We start from the raw sequence: 23,819 nt of genomic DNA on the forward strand, positions 1-23,819 counted from the left end.
AGGGCAAGTAGCTGCCTAAGGTTAAACAGCCCCTCCGGGGTCCTTTCCTGCCTCCCAACCCTAGAGGCCACAGCAGCCATGGCCTGGTGCAAGTCACACACATCAACGTGTCACTGGAAGAGAGAGAAACCCTATCAGCTTCTGCAGCTTTCAAATCACAGAAGCAAAGCTCAGGTTACCAAGAGCTGAAATCAATATGGAAATACATGTTTATGAGCTTCTGAGAGAAGACTTCAAGCCATAAAGAACACAAGCAAATCAAAGGGCCGGGAGCCAATCTCTGAAAGCATTCTGAAGTCTTTGGCTCAGTCTTTTCGCCACCAGTGACAGTTTTGAGTCAGTAATCCTCTAAGCTTTCCTCTGCCAGACAGCCCAGCACCACCTGACCTTCCAACAACTTTCACCAGTGACTAAAACATTCAGGAGACTCACCAGAGGCTTCCATGGTAACCCTTGGCACAAGTATTTATACTAAGAAGCATTCCCAGGTCACAGCTCCTACTCCATGTCCAAGGAGAGGACCACTCAATGTACATCTGCATCTGCCTATGGAGGTCCTTCACAGGCTTCAGGAAGCCATCTCCTTACTTACAGTCATCAACCTCACAGGAACGGAATACACAAGGGTGGTTGCCAGGGGCTGGGGGAGGAGGGAATGGGGAGTTAAGTGTTTCATGGGTACAGAGTTTCAGTTTTGCAAGATGATAATAAGTTCTATGGACAGGTGGTGGTGATAGCTGCAATGGTTAAAATGGTAACTCCTATGCATATTTTACCACAATTAAAAAAAAAAACCCCAAGCACCTCCTCCTCTGTGCAGCCTCTCTGGATCTTCAAGCTCCTTTTAAATCTCCAGCAGAATTAACTGTGCTTTCTTGAGTCTCACTCCATATCTTAGCACTGACTTCAATCTGCTTTGTGTTGTGCTTATTTATTTCACATGTGATGGCACTGAATTGCCCTGGGGACAGGGCCTCCTAAGTGTCTCACTCATCTAAGGAGCCCACCTAGTGCCCTGTGATGCCAGTGGGTACTCTGTAAAGGTGGATGCCCTGAATTTTCTTTCTTAAAATGCAGTAGGAGTGTATCAGCCAATTGGTACAGTTAGAGCTCTCCTTTCTGCCAGATGGAAGACCGACTGAGTCTGGATCCAGTTTCCAGCATTAATAATGACTTGGGTAACATCCCTTAACCTCCACAAGTCTTGGTTACCTTAACTGCAAAATGGAGACTGTAATCCTGCTTTTAGGACCGTCGTGAGAACCAGAGAACATACATTAAAAGCCTGGCACAGAGGACATGCTCGGGAGTGACCACTCTACCTACAGTGGTCCCGGATTTCTGGAACAGCACAAAGAAGCCTGAAGCACCACCTCAGCAGCACCCTCAATAAGCATTAGCTGAGCCCCTTCTCTGCACCAGGCGTGCGCCAGGCACCGGAAGATAAAAGCCAGGACGACTGTCACTGCCCTTTCAGAGCACGTGGTCCTTCTCTGGCACAGAGACCACCATCCCCTAGGTGGGCAGCAGAGGCCTCAGGTCAGAGCTGCTGCAAGTTCAGGGAAAGCTGGACTTTGGGAGCACTGAGTAAGCAGTCTGCAAGCCAAGGGACTTTAATGAGCCATCAATTATTCCCAGCTCTCTTGGCACCCCCAACAGAAAAGGAGGGAGGAAGATCGTGAGAAAGGGGACTGAAATATAATGGGAAGAGTCCCCTGCTGGGCTTGCCTCATCAGCGTTTTCCTGAGACCTCAAGGGATACATCAGCTGTCATCCTGCCAGCAAAAGTTAGGAAATATATAGGCCATAAAATCAAAGAAAAAAGCTTGCATCTAATTAGCATGTTAAAAAAAAAAAAAAAGGAAGCAACCCAAACTGAAAAACAAAATTAAAATCAAAGAGGACGGACTGATGCGCTGGTTTTCTTCCTGAGGCTCTGTTTTTCCGCGCACTGTGATGGAGTGAAGGGTGGAGGCAGGAGGGGGAGGGCGGGAAGGCTTTTAGGAGGTGGGCCTGAGCAGAGCCCGGACGCCAGCCCTACCCGGCCGTGCGGTGGCCTCGCCCCTTTCCAACCTCAGCACTGCCCCGAGGGTGCTCACTGCACCACTTTCAAGGGCTGCTGAGAGGCAGCCTGTGGCACAGCTCCACCACCCAACGCCGCAGGCAGATGGGCTTCCTGGGGCCAGCGTGAGCCCTTTATTATAACCTTAACCTTCCATCTGGAGAGAACTCTTTCTTTTGTTTGTTTTCAGTGGTCAGCGTCCTGTGAGGACTTCTTTGACCTGGGCAACAACATCTAATTTCCTGGCTTTAAATACCACCTCCATACTACTGACTTCAAATTGTCCAAACAAGCACCTCTCCCGCCCCAATGAGAATGTCTACTCTCTGCTGGCCAACAAAGGGATGTAGGCGCTACCCGTACCCCAAACTCACCGTGTACCCAACAGAACTCGAGAGACTTGCCCAGCAATACTCCCAACCCCACCCAGTGCTCCAGCCTCCCTCACCCCTGCTTGGCCTCCATTGATGTGGCAGAGTCCGTATGAAGGCCACTGATGTCCTGTGTTGGACCTCTGCTCCTTCTGCCTGGGACGTGCCTTTCCCTCTGGGACACCATTCCCAGTCCTGCAGGAGCCTTTCCTCCCCTGGGACTCCTTGGTATGGCCTGTGCCTCCATTACTGCCCCCTTATCACTCCCTTAACGCTGTTCACAACTTTCACGCAGCACCTAGCACATCATGGTTAGTTTCGAGTATCGCTTCCAGCTAGACCATGAACCCGCAAGGATAGGGATCTTGCTTATTTATTATTCCTTGTATCTCTAGTACTGGATACAGAGCTTGGCACCCAGCAATGCCAGCTGAGTAGTTGTTGGAGTGTGTATTTCACTTAGCTTGATTATGGTTGGCCATTTCTACATCTATGTTCCCCAGAAGACTATAAGCTCCATGAGGGCAGGTGCTGTGTGACACCTTAGTAGCACAGTGTTAGCACTGTGCCGAGCCCTGAGGAGAGTCTCAGTAAACATTTGCCAATTTAAATTCACACAAGGGTAGAGTTTAATTCAACAATGTTTAAAATAATCACCGGGTGTCCATTATGTGCCTGTCATTGCTCTAGGTGCTGAGGAGACACGGGGAACGAGCCAATGTCCCTACGTCACGGAGCTTACATTTTAATGTATGAGACACACAAACCAAGGAAACAAAGACATAAATAAAAATAATTACAGATTGTGATAAGGGCTAGGAAGGAAATAAACTGGGTGCTAAGATGGGAAATAACACATGGAGAGAAGTGGATTGATTCAGGATGGAGACTGGAGGCAGACATGGCAGCTTTACTAATGGACTGGCTGTGAAGGGTGATGGCGAGAGCTGAAGGGCTGGACCTGGGTCTGGAAGGATGGATCTGAGAGTCTGGACAGAGCGGGAAAAGAAAGCAACAGGGGAGAGGAACAAGAGTGGTGGGAATGAACACAGCATCTGTGCAGGCTGCTTACCTGCCCAGACAATCAACAAATGTCTATTCAGCACCCAGTATGCGCCCAGTGCTTTAACAGGCACTTGGGGAATAAACTGGGATCTGAGGGAGACAGAGGCTGGTTCACAGCAAATGAAAATCCTGAATAACCTCAGGTATATGTGTTAGGATCTCTGAAAGAAAAGCATCCACCTACTACGTGTCAGCACCTGTTAAAAACACTTTTCCTTTCTCAGATCACTGTTTTGATCACAGGAATGGAGGTGCAGGGAGAAGCCTAAATGCAGGAGAGTAGAGCTGAGAGTAATAAAAAGTTCTAATTGAACATGTGGGCGTTGAAAGTGAATGCCATTTAAAGGCTGGGGTTGCAAATCACCACAGCTGCACCTTAGGGAGGAGGCGGCATGACACTCTGAGCAGTAACTCATGTGAATGTGACACTGAGAAAGAGGAGGGAGTACCCATGATGCCACTGTGGAAGACGCTAGGCTAGGTTCACGAACAAGTTCCCCCTTTCCTCCTTCTGAGGGAGAAGACAATACATTCCAATGCCTCGAAGGCTCCATCTGCAAAATGGGCACGACGGATTTACCATCCCCACCCTCCTGGGAGGGCTGTGCTGATCATGTGATTTCCAGGCCTATGTTTTCACTCACACTGTTCCTTTGTTTTGGAATGTCTAAGACCCAGCTCAATGTTACTATTCCCGCAAGCCTTCCCATGGGGTTTTAGCCATGCCTCACTTATAATGCTGCTGATGATAATCATCATCATAATAGTTCGTAATACTCATAATAGCTAACATTTGCCAAGAACTTATTAACTTGAGATATTTTCCATATATCATCTCATTTAATCCTTTTACCTAATCTATGAGGTCCCAGGGCAATTAGATACCTTGCCCAAGGTATCACAGTAAACAGCAGAGCCAGGATTCTGTTTCAGGAGCCAGATCCCAGAACCCATGGCTCTTAACTTCTCTTCACTTTATTATATGTATCATTTATCTCCACATTTCATCTCCCACATGTAACGGGAGTTATAAGCCACTTACAGGAAAACTCTTTGAGTAAATCTAGCCTAATCTCTCATCTTAGAAGTGGGCAGGACAAGGGTCAGAGAGAGAGAGATGATGTGCCTGCAGTTACGTCCATCACGACTCTCTCTCTGAACTCTGGCATTATCAGTACTGTAAAGGCCAATACGGGCTTCTAGCCGCCACGTGTGTTAGTCTGTGCTAAGTGGCCCGAGGGTGGAACTGCACCACAGAGCTGACTGAGAGCGTGCTCACCGACTGGAGGCCTCTTGGGAGCCACTCCAGCTGAGTCAGGTCCAGCCAAAGATACAACAGCATTTGAGAGACCCGTTGGGGTAGGTGAAGGAAATTCGCCCAAGCACTTTCTGTGTGCCAGGCACTACACTGGATGCTATCATGTAAGTATCTTGTGAACTTTTGCAAAATTTCTTCTAGATCATGCTCACACAGCTGGGGGAAGGCAGAGCTAGCACTGGAAAGCAGGCATGCTTCTTCTACTACACCACACTGCCTCAGATTCACTTCCTTCTGCCTTAATTCCAGGTAGTTCTTGTTACTTCCTTGTTTTTTTTCCCTAAGAAAGCAATTTCCTTCCACTACATGCAGTTTGGAACTGGATTTTTTTGTTTATTTCTTGTTTGGTGTTTTTCTGTTTTGTTTTTAAATTTCCAACCCCTAGTGCTTCTTGTTATGTGTTTTTAAAATTCTGGAACTAGAGGGTCAGAGGCAGAGAATAACTAGGTTAGTCTTCGGTATTCTGACAAGATGACCTGGACACACACTGAACTGGACAACACACTTAAGCCTTCAGTGCAGAGAATGCTATGCACCAAATTCCAGGGATATTGACAGAGACAGAAAGAAAGCATCGTCTAATTCCCTGGAGCCCCAGACACAAGCAACGTGCAACTCACCCTTGATGATGTGCCTGACAATTTTGATAGAGCTTCCACGCATATTTAGGATTTGGTGAACCCTCTGGCGAATCTAATAAGGAAGGGGAAGAGTGGAAAGAGAAAGAAAAAGCATCATTTGCCCTGGTAGACATCAGAATACGTCGTATTGAAAGTATTCACCTCACCCTCATCCCTAAAAAAGAGGGCCCACATAGAGTGAAGGAATTCAACGAGAGTGTGATCCACTCCATTCTACCTAAGCAGGTGGCAAGCAAGGAGGCAGGGAAGGAAGGGCCCATCCAGGGGCAGCCCCCTCCTACCTGGGGCACATTGGCATTGCAGATCTCTGCCATGATGTAGCAGATGTGCTGGAGAACAAAAAGCCCTGCGTCCAAGCGCCGGAGGTAGAACTCATCCTCAATGTCATTGTCTATGATTTCTCCACGCCGGACCATGTCCTAGAAATGAATGAACGTTTGGGAATAAAATCCACACAGTGAGTGAAGGAGGAAAGAATAGGTTTCTAGTCCACCCATAATACACAGAAGAATAGTAATTACAACTACAACAACAAAAGAAAACCACTCTGCCTCGATTTGCCTCCTGCTTCTCTCATTATTCTGAAGTATCTTATGTTCTCTTGTTGGCCCAGGGAGTCAAGATTAAAGTCCATTTTTCCTATACAGTGACTCAGGGCCAAAATGATCTCATCAACATATTCAACCTGAAAAAATAAGCTGATGGGGACACAAATCTATTCATCTGCTTCTACTCATTCTTTACTCTTTGGTTCCAGCCTCCATACATAACCTCTCTACAGATATACTTAACTCTCTTTCCCTTCCAAATCAAGTTAACCTAGGGAAGAGAGGTCTGCTTTCTCTACGATTCTGTCTTGGTACCCTGGTGATGGCACAGGTACCCAATCTATGCATCCCTTTTGGCTTACATTTTGTTAGATGCAAAATGCTGCCCATCTTTCCATTTTGTTCCACAAGTTCAATACTCCCTCAAGGCCAAAGTTCTAATTAGTGATGGGAGTCTCTTTCCTAAACTTTTGTAACCCCAGACCTATCAGACTTGCTGTCCCCATATCTATTCCTCTCTAGCAGATTCTTTAGAAAAAACAAAAACAAAAACAGCTTTATTGAGATACAATTGACATACCATACAATTAGTATAGTCAGAGTTGTGTAACCACCATCACAATCACTGTAGAATATTTTCATTCCCCTCCACCTCCAAAGTCCCTCATCCAGTGGATTATCACCACCTCTGCCAAGAGGGCTCTTCTTCCCAACTCAGGGACTTTAGGGCCTTCCTTCCTAGGGATTCTGGGGTATCTCTCAAGCCAACACTATTTTTAAGCTACCTCTCCTACAGAGCCTTCCCTGATTATTTAAAGCTAAAAACTCCTCCTTTCCAAAATTCCTGACAGCACCCTTGCAGGTCACTCCATGACACGACCTCTTCTGGCACGTCGTATTCACACTGATTTCAGCTATCATCAGCTCCCTGTTTCTATAACTCCCTTTATGTCATGAGGGTGAACTGTGAGCTCTGTGAAAGTGGGGACTGAATTCTGTCTTTACATCCCCAGCTCAGTAAACATCCGTGCAGTGAATGAAAGGAAAAAGACATCTCTGTTTTAGGCTCTCAGCTCTCAGGAGTCAGAACTGGATGAGGGGCTCATTCTACACGACTAGCGACTGGTCTAAGGAGACAGGTGCTTGAATCCATGCTTTTGATGACAACGATCCATTTCTGAATTCCGTCAGTGGTTTTGTGGCCACGGTTCCCTCTGACAACTCAGGCTCCTGTCACTGACAGAAGCCCTTGGGACCCTGCTTTCCACTCTCCCAAACTCGAAGGACTTACCACTGTGGTCATCAATCTCCAACCAGCATCCTTCAGAGACTATTTAGACGCAGATAACATGCTTCTTTATTTGCCCAGGGGGCCAGCCTGCAGCTACACAAGGCTACTTTTCATCTCACTCCCAAAGGCCTCTGTCTGTGAGGCAAAAGAGGGCTCTAGATTTGCCAGGCCTTGCACTGCCCAGTAAATCACCACCATAATTCATAGCTTCGTTTATTAGCAAATTCCTTGGTAATCTGGTAATAGTGCTAATGTTCATGAGGTAGTCATGAAGCACTGGACTGATGTCCAAGGAGTTTAAAAGTAGAAGGGCCTCTTTAGTTTCTCATTTGCTCATAATCATAACTTCCTGCTCCAGAACTCCTAAGTGTTCAGCAGCTGGGGGCCCAGGAAGGAAAATTACTCTTGACTTTCACTCATGCAAAAAGCATTTGCTGCTAATACTTCACATTTCTATAATGCTGCAGAGTTTAAAGTGTTATTATGTATATGGTCCTTATTACCAAATTTAAAGAGAGCAGGGAAGGGATTATTAATCCCACTGTACAAATTAGAATCCAAGGCACACAGAGGTTAAGTAAGTTGCTCATAATTACCAGTTACTAGAATATGGACTCCCCGGGGACAGGAATCCTGTCTGATTCACCTCTGAGGTGGAAATGAATAACATGAAGCACAGTGTTCAGATCTGGACCCTGCTAAGTGCCTAGTGGCAAGAACACCTTTCTAAGCATTGAGTTAAGGCAGAAAAGGAATGAAAATGGAGGTAAGGGGATGCCCTGGTCTTAGTCACCAAGAAGCTGACTGTCTATCCGGGAAGGTCACAGTAACACAGAAAATGACCAAAAAGTAAAGGGATACAGTGCGCCCACAAATTTAAAGTAATTACAAGTGGTGGGTGCTAATCAGGGCTGGTTAAGATGTTAGGGCATTGGGAAGAAGTGACTTTTAGATAAGGTTTCAAGGCTCCTGACTGGCAGACGCAGCAGAATGAATGCCTTAAGAATGAAGGCCTTCCTGTGGTCTGAAGCCTTATGCAAAATGCCGTATGCAGTTCCTCCTTTCTGCTCACTAGCCCCCGACCCATACACACAGCACAAACAGGCCTGCCCTCCCTTTTCTGGCCCCTTCACTTTTGCTTGTAATGTGGGTACTCTCCCCAACCCCCAATCTCTATCATAATGTATTTAAAGTCTAAAACATGATACTCCTTACAAAACTTCTCCTGAGATCTTTAAAAACTTCTCAGTGTTTTCCAACTTGCTATGATTTTCCAATCCTCAAAACCCCCAAGTTTTGGATTTGTACCTCTTTTATGGCACCTCCCATGCCCTGTCCTGCAATAGTTAATCAGATGTGTGCCTCTTTCCTGTGTAGGTTCCTTGAAAGCAAGAGTTGTAAAGTTTTAAATCATCTTTGTACCCTAGAAAGCACCTTGCATGGTACTTTTTTGCATAGCAGACTCTTGAAAAGCCATTTGTGAAACAGGATTGGAAAAATGCAGGTAGAAGTTCAGCGGTATTAACGAGCTGTGTGTGCTAAGACTTCTGTGGATGGGGTAGGAGGGGAAACATTAGGAAATGGCGAGGGACAGTGCCTCGGAGGGCTAGCTGGTGGGAGGCTTGAATGCTGGCCAGAGAAGTGAGATATGATGAGGTGCAGACTACACTGTGCAGGAAAGTGAATGAGGATGTGCCAACACCTCTATGACGGACACATCGGCTTAAAGTGTTGAGAGGCAGGCAGAGTGTACAGCTCGGATGCCACAGTATCAGCCTATGTGAGAAGTATATCAGATGGGGAAGAGAAGAGGGGAGGGGAAGGGAGGGGAGCAGAGGAGAGGAGAGAGACCAAACCCTTAGAGGTTTGCAAACATGGGAACTTGGAGAGAAACATATTCATTCATCTACCTGGTAAAGATTTCCTGAACACCTAACTATGGGCCAGGTATTACATGATGTACCAGGGGCAGCAAAGATAAATAAGACAGTCTACATAATCAAGGAGATTAAAGTCTAATGAGGTTAACAAATATGAACAAACTTCTTTTTTAAATGTAGTAATGGCTATTATGAAGGACCTCTCAAACTGTACTGAGTGCCATGGGACTCCCGAAGGACAGACTAAGTTTGTTTTGAGGAGTCAGGAGAGTTCAAGGGAAATGTATCATTTGAGCTGGATTCTGAAGGCATTTGACAAGCTGGAAAGAACATTCTAAACAGAGGGAACAATAGCATGGGTCAACTCGGCTAGGGTGGAAGAGAACAAGAGTGGAATATCACTGTCATTAACAGAGAGAAGGAAGAGAAAGAAAGGAGTGTTTCTTTGCTTATTAGATCCTAGCTACCGGCAGATCATAGTTTTTGATTGATTACTACATACCAGGCGTTGTGTGAGGCAGTCTGAATAACAGCCATTGCTACCACCATCTACCCACCTTGGAGGAGCAGCTAATGTCTACTGGGGGCTTATTATAGTGCCAAGGGATTTACCTATACTTCCTTTACTTCTCACAAATATTACGCGGTAGGGACTGTTACCCCCATTTCAGATGAGGAAACTGACTCAGGCAGAGCAACCTGCCTAAGGCTAGTGGGTAGGAGAACTGGGATTCAAATCCAAGAATGGGCTCTTTTCATACTACCATGGTTGTGTAGGTATACGTTTTAGAGCTGTTTGGAGAACAAAGGAAGATACTGAATAACAGAAAGGCTTAAGAAATAGAGTTTAGCAAAATTAAATTTCTCCAATTACGTCAGAAGTGCCCCTGGTGATTTTTTTCTTTTTCACACTCTCCCCCACAATCTGATCTTCTTTTAACCAGACATAATGTACCTTCCAACTTCTCTAAATACTGTCATGTGGAAAGGATGGACCCAAGAGAGCATTGCCAAATCCTAATTTTTCCTCTTTCCTCAGAACTTCAAGATTCTAACAACGTTCAATTCGACATTCTACTTTTAGACACAAGGCCACATGATTTGAAAGTGAAATTTTCGAATGTAGATCTGAGATATGATTACAGTTCATCTCCAAGAGAGGCATCACCATCACCGCACTAAGCAGGCACAAAGATGAAGCACAGATTGGCTTCTAAGATGGAGTTTTTGCCCTGACAGATTTAGAAGCATCATAGAAACCAGCGCACAGAGAAGGTGACTGCTGTCAGGATAGTCCCTAATCTAGCCTGTTACAACTCTGTGGCATGGGATATTTACTGCTGAGTGGATTCACGGAAGCTGAGCACAAATGTGTACTCCATGTTTAAAGGGAAATTAAAAAAAGCAGGGTGATTATGTATTATTCTGATGGAAAATAAGGAAGTTTGGGTACAGTTCTTTTAGGCTCTCAAGTTCTGGTCTGTTTTAGAAAGAAGAAGGATGGTATGTCACCTTTATTATCCACTCCTGTCTTACAATGTGTGAACAGAGTCAACTTCTTATAAATGGATTAATGCATTTTTGGCTCCTTTTCTCCATTTCTAAGACACTAGATAAAAATTTGATCTTGAGATAAGGACTTGATATGGTTCTTTGGATTTCTGTGCGTAAGGAAGACCTAGACATCTGAAAGAACTAAGCAAATGGGATCAGATCCCAACTCTAATACTAGCTTACTAGTGTCCGTAGGCGAGTCATTTAACTTTTCTTGGCCTTGGCTTCTTTGCTTGGAAATTAGAAGCCTAAGCTGGATCCGGGAAGGGAAATAGGGTTCCTGAGTGCAACTCTAATTCACTGTAATGGCTGTAGATTACCATATTGGAAAAGCATTGTGCTGCCAAGTTGGAGCTTAGTAGGGGAAGAACACTGAAATCAGTCAGCACTGTTTACACCAATCACAGGTTGGGGAGTGTAGGGGGCTGACCTCTGTCTTGCCTGATCTGGCCTTCTTGAAGGTTCCTTTTAGCTTTGATAACCTGTGGCAAATCTAGGACTGAAGCACCTTCATAACCAGGTGCAGTGAGTTTCTGCCTGCATATGGGTAAATGGACAGACGGGAGCTGCTGACTGACAGTGCTCCTAGACAGTCAGAAGAGTCACTGGGAGACATGCCTCAAGTAGAAGACACAAACTGTCACCTCAACAGGACATGGTTAGCACTGACAATTAGCTCATCCCCTCATCAATAAATTAAACTTCCCTGTAAGAAAGAGACAACCCCTGGATCTGCTATTATATTAGACAGGCTATTTTAAAACAATTTGGGCAGGCAAATCAAGTGCTCTTAAAATGGGAATATGATTAATAGAGATTAAAGAGAAATTCCAAAAAATCAGTAACCTCCTTAAGTATTGTAAAGATATCGTACTTCACAAAATTTCAAAGTGAAAATCTATATATACATTGAATTGTATTTGAAATACGACAGGAGAGTTATGATTTAAAGGATGTCTTCCACAAATTAATTCATTCAACTCTCACCTTTGAGAAGAGTGAAGGTGACCGTCTTCTCTGTGAAGCAATGACAACTCAACAGCCACATACAGCATTTTTTACTTTTCAAAGCAGTGGATCTGCATTAACCTCACTTGTTGTATATGCCTGGTGTTGGGTATGTACAGCAAACACCATTTTCAGATTTCACAGATGGAAAAATTGAGATAGATGTCAAATGACAGTCACTGAGTTTCGGTTAGAGACTTGACTGGAACATGATTTCCTAGTCCAAAACCTTTTTCCGTTAGTCCTTTCACTCTGACAAGGGATGGGCAGCAAAAATGGAATAATAACAGCAAAATTTCCTGAGTCCTTACTGTCTGCCAGGCACTGTGCTAATAAGCACTTTCATGGATTTCTCATTTTTCCTTAAACCCCAAGAGGTAAGAATCATTACTATTTCCACTTTCAAATGAGAAACTGAGGCTTAGAAGAGTTGGAGAACTCTCCAAAGGTCACAAAGCTCAGAGCTGAGTTAAGTGCTGGAGACAGGATAAAAACCCACACAAGTCTGGCTCCAAGCCTGTGAGCACTTCCATAGTTCAAAGAAGGAAAAAGTCTGTTTTATAGACCTTTTCTGGTATTAGCATATGAGTTCTTTATGCCATATCTGGGAACTACTGCAAACCAGCAGCATTAAATGTAAGGTCATCTGGCTCCTTTGCCTGTCGTTTCCTTATAAATTGAAGACACTTTTAAAAAAAAGAGGGGGGTGGGAATCTACAGCTAGACCAGCAAATTCCACACGCAACTTGGGAGAGTTAAACCCCCCAAAAAAAAAAGACACTCTGAAAGGTTTTATTTTGTTCATTCCATAAGAGAGGGCTAGAATAAAAAACTTAGATGGTAATTCAGTGAATGGCTCATTAAGTAGAACAGATTGCAATTCACAGCAGCATAAGCCTGTTTGGGGGCTGCTAAAATAAACAGCTTCGTCTCCAAAGACACACAAGGAGGTGGTACGTGCGGCATCAAGGTGCCATTTCTGCAGGGCTGTGTGTGTGTGTTCTAACCCTCCTCCAGCCACATCCTCACTTTAAATGTTAATCTGTCTTCGGGAGCACTACCAAATCACTACCTTTCCAGGTGCCTCTATCTCTCTCCGCAGGCAAGTCGCAAGCCTCCAAATGAGCGTGTGGATGCTACGCCTAATCTGCCCCTGACAGGCAGCGAGCTGCCCCTCGCTGGTGGAAGGAGACAGTCATAACAGAAGCTGCTATGAAGCCAACAGGAATCCCTCTTTTCTTAATAAGAGAGGACATGACTCAGAAACCCAGCGGGGGTCACAGTTACTGTCTGTAGTCATGGGCAGGAATTGCCCCACCATTGAGAAAAGGCCAATTTCCTTTCTTCTTCCAAAGCAAAGGGAGAGATAGGTATGTGGAGATGGGGGAGGCACAAGCAACAGCAAAACAGAATCTTCCTCCAAGAGCTTCTGAAATAGGGCAGACTGTTAGAGAAGGATCCTAGGACTGCAGGTCACTTTCAGCACGGGAAACAGAGGCTGGAGAATTAGTAAAAGGGATTTTTTTTTTTTTTTTTTTTGAGAATATACAGCTGATAGCAGCTCTAATAAGAATCCAAGGATATCAGGCCAGAGTTTGCCCACAAAGGGAAAACTATGTGTTAGGCCAGCCTTAACACATGAGCATGTGCCAGGTTTTTACAAACAATCTCATTAATCTTCAAAATGACCCTCTAATAAAACTATCATGAAAACTAATACACATACACACACAGGGCAAGGCATTTCCCCAAACAACAGAATTTATGTGTGGCAGAGCTGGGATTTAACCTTTGGCTGTATGACCCCTGGGTTCATGTTCCTTCTATGGTACCATGATACCGCCATCACAGGTAGGCCATCCATTTCTAAATTTGCTAAAAATAAACAAACAAACAACTAGACTACTAGAATATTCATCTGAATTTTCACAACATATAAGCCAGCCTTGAGAGAACCAGGGCTTCTGTGAAGTTGGGAGAGACTGTGGACTCCACTGAGAGAGGAGGACAGAGAGGATGAGAAAAGCAAAACGGAGTGCCCAAGGCTACACTGCAAGGTAAGAGTCAGAGGTGGGGGGCCAGAATTCAGGCCCCCCAACTTCTCCTCCAATGGTAGGAAGGATGACTGCGATCGGGAAGGGCGCGGGCAGGGAGGCAGGAGAGAGCGGGTGAAGGGGCATATGGCTAAATGTGCATCTAGGAAAGAGGGAAGCAGGAGAGGGAAAAGCACCATAGCATCCCCTGCCCCACCACCTCTGGCTTCTACTGACTGTAAGCTGTGTTCTGCCAAGTTCATAGACTGAGAAGTTTGGGAACCACTGTTTCAAGAACAGCTGAGAGGAACTCTCAGCAGGACTCCCTTTTTTTAGGCTTGCCCAGGAGCTTCCAGCAGTTAGCAGAGGACTTGACGGCAGTCTCACACTTCCACTGTCTACACACCTACCAGTGCTTTACGATCACCAATCCCACTCATTCGTTCCTGCGCTTTACCCCCTTTGTACAAATCCTTAAATGAGTTTCAAATGCTAAGGAAATAGTCAAAGTCTGTTTCAGACATCAGGGCCTGTGGATACTGTTTCATTACAAGGAGTCCCTCTTTCTCTTTCCAGGATAAAGCCTGGGATGATTTAACTGTGGCAAAATTAGCATGCAATTTGTGAGTCATTATGGTGCAAAGTATGTGGCGAGAACACTTTATTGAATAAACCTGCTGAGAATAATTTTCCTAGGAACTAAAAAAAGGAAAACCTCTCTTCAAGGCTCTCCTCCTCCTTTTAAAATCCCTGCCAGTATCTATATAATTATGTCTTACTTCTGACACTCAGAAGCCTGGCATCTCTGTACATTTAACCAACAGAAGCCAGAAGGAACCCATGAGAAGTCAGGATATCTTCCCAACAACAGGGACCTTGGCATTTTCTGGGCTTCTTGTTGCTTGGGGAGTCAGGTGAAATCTGCTGAGACAAGCACCCTGGGTATTTATAGATCACAGAGAACTGCTGCTCACTAGAAGAGTCTTAAGAATTACATGCCCTTTAAAAGGTTAACCAGGAAGCCCAAGGGTATGTTCAGATACACTGTGGCCCTGAAGTCGCATGGACACTGAATATAACATGAAAGCATTGGGCAACTGCCCAAGACGTGAAAGTCTTTCCTAGTCACAGATTATTGTAGGTAATGTGATTTGAACTGAGTATGTATACAATTATCAGTTTGTTCTATAGACTCTTCTAAATAGGAGTATCTTTGTGTGTTTAATATAGCTACAGGTATGCCACAGAATTTACACAGTTGTAAAATACATTTTTTTGATGATGGGGCTATTCAGAGAAAACAAAAATTAGGGTTAAAATGAGAGTTTAGATGTAATGTAGAAAACTCAGGACCCTCTATCTTCCTTAATACCCATGGACAAATATTAATTTTATCTCATGAGTAGCTGTCCTTCATTTACTGCATGTTAACCACTATGTAGGTCCTAAGAATGTGATGAACAAGAGATTAGAGTTGCAGAGACAGAGAGTAAACAAACATATAAAATAATTACAGGTTACGAAGACGCACTGGCGATGGGGACACTACTTTACGTATGGGTGCCACTGAAAAGCTCTCTGAGGGGGCGACATTTAGGCTGAGACCTGAAGGTAGAGGGAGGTACCAGCGTGAGAAGAGGCAGGACGGGGAGAAGCAAATGCAAAGGCTATACAGCTGGAAGTTAACACACAGCAGCAGGAGAGGAAGTGGGAGAAGCAGACGGGACTCAGATCACACAAAATCTTGCAGTATTAGGGAAGGAAGAAAATCGTGTGTGCAGAGAGGTGGTGGTAGAAACAGTGCTCACAGAGAAAAAAAAAATAAAGGTTCTCTGACCACCTCTACAGGCCAGGACCTATGGAAGCAGCTTTCACGTGTGTTATAGCTGTGTCACCAAATTCCTAAATATGTAATTCCTCACAGACCCACAGGTTGGGACGTATACCTTAAAAACAAAACACCAGAAAGGAAGAAAATAAAGCTGGGGAAGTTAGGCTATTTGTCCGCAGTTGGAGAACCAGAAGAAGCCTGGCTCTAAAGTCCATGCTCCCCCCTCACACCTTCTGCCCTGGAATATAACTTATCACTCGCCCCAAAACTTAACTTGGCTTCCCACTGCCCCTCCTTTGCTCCTGTTCCTCTCTAGTCTGGAAATGCCTTCTATGTCTCCTCCTTTTAAGGTTCAGCTTGAATTCTGCCTCATCCACAAAACTGTTAGGGGTGACTCGAGGTGCAGATGGCTTCCCCCCTGTTCCTTGGCTTCTTCCAGGCCTCAGCAGCAGCAGCAGTACTCCTGGGGCCCATTCTTCTTTTGACACTTGCACCTGTGCTCACCCCCAGCCAGTGCCTAGCTTAGTGCCTTGCACAGAGCAGGTGCCTGAGAAACATCTGCCAAATGACTGGATTCTTTTCAGTGAATCTTGGTCAACTGCAAACCATGGACACTTGCACCGTGCCCATGGGAATCTGAAGTTTGCAGGGAAGATGGTGGCTCCGAGACACTAAAAATGTCAATACTTGATCCCCCTTCTCTTGGTCAATACCTGACCCTGTTATGTAAGGTGTTTTTTGTTGCAGACTTGGCAGAGTATGTGAGATATTTATTCATTATGGATCTGACAGTCAATGTTATCAAATGCCTGAGAAAAAAGTATTCAATTCAGGTCAACAAATATTTGCTGAATTCCCAGTAGGTGTAGGACATTCAAGTTTAATGGGGGTGGGGTGGGGTGAGGCAACAAATCGTTTAAGAGAGACTTAAGAGAGTAGACTGCATGAAGGAGAGACAAAAAGAGGTGGTTTGTTCCAGGTCACTTCATACCTGTGAGGCGGCTTCATCTGGCAGGATGGGCCTGAGTGCTGGCAGAGAGCGCTGCTCACAAGCACGTCCCTCCCCTCACCCCCCACCCCGCCACGACTCTCCGAGCAACACTGAGGCTGCTGAGCACTAATAGCCTTGGAATGCTTGCCAGTGCCCAGCAAAACAGCCTTGGCATCAAGGAGACAGGTGTTTGTCAGGGAATGGCAGGGCCCGGCGCCTGTGGCGCACAGAAGCACCGTGAGTGCTGGCGAGACTGGCTGCAGCCATTACTCTCCGTCAGTGCTAATCAATTTCACACCCTCTTCAATGCTGATAATAGATAATCTTGTGGGAAGCAACCCAAGTTTCTAACAGCTACATGCAAGCTGCTCCCTGACGCCCAACAGCTTACTCTGGTCTTTCTCAAAAAACAAAACAAAAGAAAACAACACCCTCCCCCCCCCAAAAAAACAAACAAAAACCAAAGTCTATTGCAGCTTCACCTCAGATGAAGCATCTGATGGTGCCCATGCTCTGGTCTGCTAGGACAACTCCTTCTGGGTTATCTGGTAAGGAGGACGCTCTTAGGAAAAGGACTGCCTGGCATACTTAAAAGTTACACGGGAATTCCAAAGGAAGCTAGGAAAATCTAACAGCAGCAGTAGCTTTTACTTGTTGAACAAAGTAAATACATAGTTTAGGCTTAGTCTTCATGATAGCACTGAAAGGGAGGTGTGATGGCCATTTTACAGATGAGGAAATCACAGCTCGGAGAGGTCAACTCATTTGTCCAAGGTCTCAGAGCTAGGGAGCAGCAGAGCTCAAATTCAAATCCAGGCTTATCTGACCCCCAGCTCACGTGCAGCTTTCTACTAGGCTGCTGCTGGCACTCCATGAAGAACACAGCCGCTGATCAACCTCTCATTGTGCTTTTAATCCATTTCATTTTCAAAAAATGGCAATTACCAAAGTATGCCTACCTGAATCTGAGGGAAAATGTTAAATTGGAGGGGATTTGAGAGACCGCCTTTGCTGATGCCACGTTATGGCTAACAATCTGGGGCTACACAAGGCGCAGTGACAAGGTGTGGCGAGGCAGTGATTTTGAGGTGGGTGACCGCACTAAAATCCTAGTCCTCGGACTCCCAGGTGCTCCTTCAACCAGCCCTGAAAATCTCCTTCAGCAGATAACTTGGGGAATTCTGTCAGAGCAGGAGTTCTAATTGTCCCATGGCTGTTTCCCTACAAAAGTCTAGGGAAAGTTCAATTTGTTTCTAATTATCATTCAGTCAGAGCCGAAGAATATATACTTTGGCACTTTAACAATCACTAAGTGTCGACCATGTACAAGTTACTGTGAATGGAAGAAAAGAGGGAAGAGGAAAGTTTAATCAAAGAATAAAATAAAGGGGGTGAGGTGTGTGGAATGAAAGTACTGTGTGTGGAACATGCTGGTATCTGAAGTCCAGCCTCAGAATTCAGAGTCTCTGCCATTTACCCTGTAATAGTATCACATTAAAGAAGAAAGTCCCAGTCAATCAATTCAATCAATCAACAAACATCTGAGGACTTACTAGGTTTAGAGAGCACAGGGAGATCACAAGAATGATACATATGGTTACCTATCTACTGGTATTCATAAATGAAGGTATAGTTTGTGAAAGGGAATGGGTGGCTTAGAAGGGCACAGACAACAAGGTCACTGTTTTCCCCAAGCTCTAGTCTCTCACCCTGGCCTGAGGCACAACTTGCGGGAAGATGCTAGTGTAATTCCCAATGCACACAGCTCTGCCTCATGGCTGGCCTGCCCCAACACAGATGGGAGGGGTGCTGAAACAGGCTCTCCCACCAGTGGGGCTCAAAAGCCTCCAGTGTGTCTTTAAGGCAAGAAGAGTGAAAAGAAAATAGAGTGATATAGCAAATCCAGATCACGAAGAAAATGGGCTCTACTACAGACTTTGAAAAAAGCAAAAAAAGGATCATTGTGCAACATGACCATAGACTGAGGGTACTTCCCTGGTGGTGCAGTGGTTAAGAATCTGCCTGCCAATGCTGGGGACACGGATTCGATCCCTGGTCCGGGAAGATCCCATATGCCGTGGAGCAACTAAGCCCTTGCACCACAACTACTGAGCCTGTGCTCTAGAGCCCACGAGCCACAACTACTGAGCCTGCGTGCCACAACTACTGAAGCCCGAGCGCTCTAGAGCCCGCATGCTGCAACTACTGAGCCCACGTGCTGCAACTACTGAAGCTCGTGCTCCACCACAAGAGAAGCCACCGCAATGAGAAGCCCGCACACCACAACGAAGAGTAGCCCCTGCTCGCCGCAACTAGAGAAAGCCCACACGCAGCAACAAAGACCCAACACAGCCAAAAACAAAAAAGAGAGAGAATACAAATCAGACATTAACCAATATGAAAACCTGCCCCAATTAAAGGGACAGATGAGAAAGCTACAGAGGCCAGAGAAAGCAGAGAACAAAATAGAAGCAGATGAAAAATACAGAAGGTAGGATAACACCCTAGGTAAGTATGGCCTGTCAAGAAAAAACATCTAGCAGGTTTCATCTCCCTCAGCAACCACCGCATCAGACAATGCGGCTCAGTCACTCTGACTCGGTGTGCAGGCCGTGCTGCAGAGCTTTGAGCTCCCTTCTCTAGGTCGCCAGGTTTCACCTGCAAATGCGGGAACTGGATTCAATGACCTCACAGTTTCCTTCCAGTGCCTCCCTATGACTACAGAAGCCAGCAAGTGTGTGTGCCAAGACACCCTCTGCCACTGTGGTACCAAGTCACAGCACTGTGCTTTGGTCAGATTTTCGAAGAGAAGCTCTTGTCAAGGGTACTTGTGCTACCACCCAGACTCCCAGGTCAGACCGGGATCAATTAATTGTACACATCCATCCTCTTCAGGGACTTCACTCCTGTTAGAAGAGCAGTTATAACCGCTGGCGGACTGTCATCTGCTCAGCTCTTACGACATGTTAGGTGGCACACGAAGGTAGATGGCACCTTTGCCCTTGCCTGTCCTGTGGGGAGATACGAGGTGCACAAGGGACCCAATGGAGTGGAAGTCAATAGATGGCAAAAGGCAGGCAGGGATACGTACGTGTTTTTCCCCTTCAATCTTCTTGTCAGCCACCTGCATTGCATCCAGATATTTAAAATGCAATTCCATCAGCCTGTCAACCTGAAAGAGAGATACTTCACAGGCATGAGTGAGAAAGAGAATACCAAGGCAAGAGAACAGTAGAGCTCCTATTCGTCTTACTGTCACTCCCAACAAAAGGAGAGCCACTCTACCACTTCTCACTCTGGATGTGAGCTTTGCTGCGGAACACATCAGGAATGGATCAAACGGCTCGGGCAGAACAAAGCAAACACTTAGCATGGATGCAGTTTGAACACAGGCCCATTCCCGAAGGACACTATGCATTCCCAGCCCTTCTAGGACTCCCCTGAATTCACGTTGTTAAAAACAAACAAATAAATAAAAATTCAAGTCCCTTCTTGCAAAGAGAAGAAGCATGAAGTTACATACTTGATATTCACTTAGAACTTCACAGAAATTTCTTTTTTCAAACTGAAACCTTTCATGTTCAGATTCTGCCCCAGAGCTGATCTTTTTTTTAAAAAGGTCTACGTAAAATCTCTTTAGTTCCCTTTCAGTCAGAAGAGAGTGCAAGAAAAACTCCTTCACAACTTAAAAAAAGCCCCTGACTTTTGCTTAGCAATAACCTAAAAATCAGTTTCAAACTTAGCAAAAGTCATGCTTCAAACATGGCCTGAGGAATACTGAGTGGGTTTGAAAGTTTCATTTTTTCTCTAAGACTTCCAAAAGATTGAAGAAACACTGTGAAGCCAGCCTGAACTTCTAACCTCTCTTTTTACTGGGTTGGCACCACTATGGTTCTTGGCAGACCTGGTATTTACCCAGGAGCTGGTATTGATTAATAGCAGATGCTGCTCCAACACAGCATCAGACAGTCAGGAAGACTGTGCCCAAACCTTCCCTGGTTAACAATGATGACCCTAAGATATTACATATTTCAGTTTACAAAGTATTCTCATATCCACTATTTCCTTAAACATTAGAAAAACCTGATAAGGCAGGCAGGGAAGATAGAGAGCAACCCTGATTTTAAAGATGAGGAAGCTGACGCACAGACATTAGATGATGCCACCAGGGTGACATGATTGCTAAGATGTTCTGTGTCCTAACCCAATGGCCTCTTTTTCTTTTTTTTTTCTTGCAAACAACAATTGCATTTATTTGTATTACTTACATGGGAACAATGGTTTCATTGCATATTAAGAATTTTTAAAGCACTGACCTGATCTTTTCCTCCTCATCTTAATGATCCATAACGGTACACTGCTGCGTACAGAAATGGTTTCAAAATATTTGGGGTCAAGGGTAATGCATTAGGAGATGAGAGGCAGAATAACCAGAAAAACCTTTGAGATCCAAACCAATGGGGCCCAGATGCTGGAGAAGATATTTTAGGGCAGGAACACTTAACCCAGCACTCCTCAGATCGCATCAGGGAGATAGTGATTCTATTCCCGCTGGTCCCGGTCCCATCTTTACAGTCCAACAAGCACCCACCTTCTCACTGTCATTTTCAGTGAATTTATTCAGAAGCCGGGTCCGCTGCTGCCCTCTCAGGTTCCGCAGGAGGGAAGCCAGGATCGAACAGACATGCTCTGGGTTGGGAAAGAAAAAAGAGAACATGCTGTGATCAGAGCAGTAATTATTACCTCTCTTCAAGCCTGGTCTGGTTCTATTGAAGGAGGAATAAGTAGGTCTTCCCTGATTGCTGCTATTGATTAATAAGACAAGAACCTAAATTGTGTCAAAGGAAAACTGAACTGATTTTCACATACGGTGCAAGAAACATATTCCAAAGGGATTATGTCCCCAAGGACAACTTGAGCAAGTGAATCAAAACTAAGTTAGAATTTCTGTTCTGCCTATAATTACTTGAGTTTTATTGTCCGCAACAGAACCTCAAACTAATACCCCCATTTATAAAAATAACCTGTAAATAGAGTATGAATACTAACCATGAGGTGAGCACATAATGAACAAATAAGACATGTTCTACCATATTCTCAAATTACCTTATAACTTTCCCAGGTAAACATCTGAGAATTAAATAAATATGATAGGGTCCCAGTGCTATCACTTACATTCTGGTGCACCTAAAATCCCTACCTCAAGTTTAAAGACAGCAGGACAGTAAGGACTTCAAAAGGATAACAATGTTTTTTCAGTCCACATAACCTATAGGCTTCTATTATGAGATACTATTCTTCTAGCCAGGGAAGAAGAGGGTATATTATAGGCTTCAGCTGTAAAGAGGTTCTTTTCTTTAAAAAGAATTTTTAAAAACCAAGGATAATGACGTTGAAAAGGAGATGGCAGAGCAAAGTTTGTTTTGAAATAAAATGCTCACAGTGAGGGCAACAAATATTCTGTTTGAAAACTGACTGAACATCTTCACATGCCAAAGTTTGAGTTCTCAAAAAGTCACTTTCCTCACTTATATCAGAGAAGCATTCCTCACCACTTCATTTCCCCAATCTCTTAATGCTAGAGTTATTCAGTCTTTAGACTTCTATTTTTACCTCCTACACCTTCTTCTATCTACTTTCACCTCCCTGGGGATCTCATCTAGTCCCACAGCTTTAAAGACCATTTACGTGCTGACAACTCCCACACTTGTGTCTATAGGCCAGTCTTGTTTTCTGAACACAGGTTCATGAATTCACCTGTCTACCTGCTCTCTCCACTTGGTTGTCTAACAGGTCCTTTAAACTGAACATGGTTTTGGAACCAAGCTCCTGACCTCCCTCCTCAGGCCTGTCCCCAGTTTGTTCCACTGAGTTAATGGCAACCAGGTTCTCCAGTTTCTCAAGCCAAAAACAGTGGCGATATCCTTGATTCTCTTCTTTCTCACACGTCCCACAGAAACCTTGTCAGCTGTAGTTTCAAATCACACCCAGGACTCCATGTCTTCTTCCTGCTACCCCCACTGCCATTACACTGGGCCACAGCACCATCACCTCTTGCTTGGAATACTCAGCAGCCTGCTTGTGGGGCTCTGCTTCCACCCCTGCCCGCTTTGGCCTGATCTCCATAGAGCAGTCAGAATGATCCTTTAGGTTAAAACCTGAGTCAGACCCTATCATTCTTCTGTGTAAAACCCTCTAATGGCTCCCAACTCACTCAGACTAAATGCTGTTTCTAACATCAGACAGGCTTCTGCCCTGGGGCCTCTGTACTTACTGTTTTCCTTGCCTGAGATGCTCCTCACCAGACTATCTGCATGGCTCAATCTTCAAGTCTAGTTCTACTCAACTGTCATCTTCTCAATGAGGCTTTTCCTTGACCACCCTATTTAAAAATGCACTGCTCCAACACCACCGATTTCCAAGTCTTAACTGCTTTATTTTTCTCTTCAGCATGCATTATCTTCTAAAATACTGTATCATTAATTATTTGTTTTGTTCACTGCCACCCTTCAATTAGAATATAAGCTCCTTGAAGGAAGGGATTTTAGTCTGCTTTGTTCATTGGTATATCCCTGGTCCCACAACAATGTCTAGCACATAGTAGGTGCTTTAGAAATACCTGCTGAATAAATGGGAAGAAAGCAGGCTCTCAATACAAGTTTTTGGTGGTGGTGGTGGTGGAACCAGACAAACAAATCACTCTTGAACTCTGGGTATTTTTCAAATGCCTTTGAATAGCTTTCACCTTTTGTATATAGTGCCTATCCCAAGTTCAGAGTAATAGCACCCTTGCGTTGGTAATATGCTCTCAAACCATCAGTTACAAAATGGTCCTTAAAGATATTTTGCATTTGGGAGTAAGTGGATGACTTTCTCTTAGGGAGCCATCAGTTTGAATAAAATATCTCTTATCAGTACATTCACTTTTTTAAGTATAAATTTTTTCTTAAAATATGCTGTGGAGAGAGGTATTATACCTTCTCAAGACCCCAAGTTCACCCCAATATCTTTCTTCTAACTTCTGTTGTGAAGCTGGGATTGAGGTGGTATAAGCTCCACCTTGAACAAAAGGAAGGGGCAGGGAACAGGAGTAGGGTGAGATGAGGGTAGAAAGTGGCAAGTGGACAGAGCAGGACCTGTCTTCACAGGAAGGCAAAAACCATCATGAACCTAGGGTAAGGAACCAAGACAGCTCAGCTCAGGGTGACAAAGTAGAATAAGAAGGG

At 44.7% G+C, this 23,819-nt stretch overlaps 1 protein-coding gene across 4 annotated transcripts in view; it reads right to left on the bottom strand.

Moving 5' to 3' along the window:
* CTNNBL1 (catenin beta like 1) overlaps positions 1–23,819 on the bottom strand; it is a 163,252-nt gene that overhangs the window by 5,806 nt on the left and 133,627 nt on the right. For all 4 annotated transcript variants that reach the window (XM_082430216.1, XM_082430219.1, XM_082430218.1 and 1 more), the window contains 4 exons: positions 21,185–21,282; positions 19,685–19,765; positions 5,739–5,876; positions 5,437–5,509 (listed from right to left, as the gene is read on the bottom strand). In XM_082430216.1, coding sequence (XP_082286342.1) covers positions 5,437–5,509; positions 5,739–5,876; positions 19,685–19,765; positions 21,185–21,282 — 390 coding nt within the window. The remainder of the gene's footprint in view (positions 1–5,436; positions 5,510–5,738; positions 5,877–19,684; positions 19,766–21,184; positions 21,283–23,819) is intronic.

Source organism: Balaenoptera physalus, assembly GCF_965194825.1.
Source record: "Balaenoptera physalus genome assembly, chromosome: 16".
Lineage (NCBI taxonomy): Eukaryota > Metazoa > Chordata > Mammalia > Artiodactyla > Balaenopteridae > Balaenoptera > Balaenoptera physalus.